Source organism: Meriones unguiculatus, chromosome 15 (genome assembly GCF_030254825.1).
Source record: "Meriones unguiculatus strain TT.TT164.6M chromosome 15, Bangor_MerUng_6.1, whole genome shotgun sequence".
NCBI lineage: Eukaryota > Metazoa > Chordata > Mammalia > Rodentia > Muridae > Meriones > Meriones unguiculatus.
In genome coordinates, this window is record NC_083362.1 from 39,696,926 (window position 1) to 39,698,936 (window position 2,011).

Here is a 2,011-nt window from a genome sequence, read left to right on the forward strand (position 1 = left end):
CAAAAAGAATAATGAATATGTGAGAGTCAATAAGATGAATATTTTCAGAAAATTGAAAATTTAAACTTATTAAAATATTTAGAGCACAGATCATGAAAACTATGTAAAATGATATTACTGGTTTTGTAAACTCTTAGAAATAAAGCTACAACAAAGTATAACACGGTACATAGTAAACAAAGAAAAATTTACTTTTGAATCCTGTATTTCATATGTAATAGTTACTAAATTATATTTAAAGTCATCACACTTAAAATTAGTTGTCATTTGAATTTTTTTTTCATAGTCCACAGAGGCTTTTTATTTATGCTTTACATCTCTAGAAAAAAAGTCCCAGGATTTTCCCTTCTGTGTGTTTTCGTCTTGCTTCTTCATGGTCCATGATGCCAGCTGAGGTTATCAGTACAATGAAGCCAAACTGACGGGATGGGAGCAGATTTTTCTGCCATTTTTCTAGGTCTTTGAGTTGCACATCAAATCTAGGGCTGATCACTCCACACTTGTTCAACCTGCCTGTGAGGTTCACAACAATTTTCCCAGCTCTGTGATCATCAATGATCTCAAATTCACCAATGTAACCGTGCTTCATCATCACAGTCAGGAACCGAACGATGACTTTGGAGCATGGCCTGATGAGGACCTGGCGTTTGCCTCTCTTCTCAGCATTGTTGATACTCTTGAGAGCATCCGCCAGGACATTCATGCGCACCATGGTGACGGCGCGGAAAGATGGCGGAAAGAGCGTCATTTGAATTTTGAAGTTGTTCTCATTTTGTAAGCATGTATATGCAAGTGCTTGCTCTCTTAGGATATATTATATTTTGTATAATTATGTCCAGAAATTCAAATTCATTCATAAATTATCTTATTATATTCATCACGTATCTTTAGAGTACTATCTTAAAATAGATACTTTTTGCATTTTTAAGGAACAATTATTCAATAATGAACAGCCAGATTGATTAGTTCAGTATTAATATTTTACTGAAAAACATTTTGTAATTTTATATGTATTTTATTTTACTTCCTCACTTTCTGCAAATAAAAAGTAGAAAATACAATTTCTGAATACTCTGATTTTCGAGAGAGTGTCTTTTCTAAGAAAGTAACTCACTTAAGCCTATTTAAGCCTTAATAACAACACTTTTGACAGTTGTAGGTTAATGTAACCTTGGAAGATTTGGACAGAACAATAGCTCAGCTAGGAAGGAAAAAATTCTTTTCCACCAATTTTTTTCCTACTACAATACCTGGAAAAATCACATATTCTTCTTTAATGAAACAATTTTGCTAACTCTCCTCAGCCTGTAATTTACTTAAGTATTAAAACAAAAACTTTATGCTTTCCTGCTAATAGAGCTACCTAACATATCATGGCTGGCAAACAATTTATAATTGTATTCATTTTTCTTCTGGAAAATAAGAAAAGTCTGCTATATAGAGCTTACATAAATATTTAAAAGTGTTATTTTTCCAGACTGATTCTATCTGTAAATAAAGGCTCCTCCAATCCCTCCACCATCTTCATTAGTTGTCCTTGTTGCTGATGCTATTATCTCAATAGCAATTTTATTATCTCAAAGCAATTTTATTTGGTCTGTCCCTGATGGCTAAAAAATGCTGAATACTTTTTGAAGTATCTATTTGCCTTCTTTTACAGCCTACTTTAGCATCCGATTCCTCTGTCTCAGACATCAACTTCCACAGACACTCTCCAAAAACCTAACAAGCCAGCCAGCCATGTAAGCACGTAGGCAATCATTTTTTTTCATTGATTAATTTATTTGTTCATTTTACATCATTTACATTAATTTATTTCTATGTTCTGCAACCCCATTGCCTTATCTCCTCTCAGTCCCAGCCTCCCAACCACTTCCACCACACCCCTCTTATCCTAACCCCCGCCCCTCACCCCCGGGTACCAACTCACCCTGGCACATCAAGTCACGTCAGGACTAAGTGCCATCTCTTTCACTGAGACAAGACAAGGCAGCTTGCAAGGGAAACTGTA

General features: G+C 34.9%; 1 protein-coding gene across 1 annotated transcript; it reads right to left on the bottom strand.

Moving 5' to 3' along the window:
• Positions 1-272: 272 nt before the first annotated feature.
• Positions 273-741, bottom strand: LOC110565424 (small ribosomal subunit protein uS8-like). Its single transcript, XM_060368354.1, has one exon. The coding sequence runs from the start codon at positions 710-712 to the stop codon at positions 320-322; it is 393 nt and encodes a 130-aa protein (XP_060224337.1). The 5' UTR covers positions 713-741; the 3' UTR covers positions 273-319.
• Between the last annotated feature and the right edge of the window lie 1,270 nt (positions 742-2,011).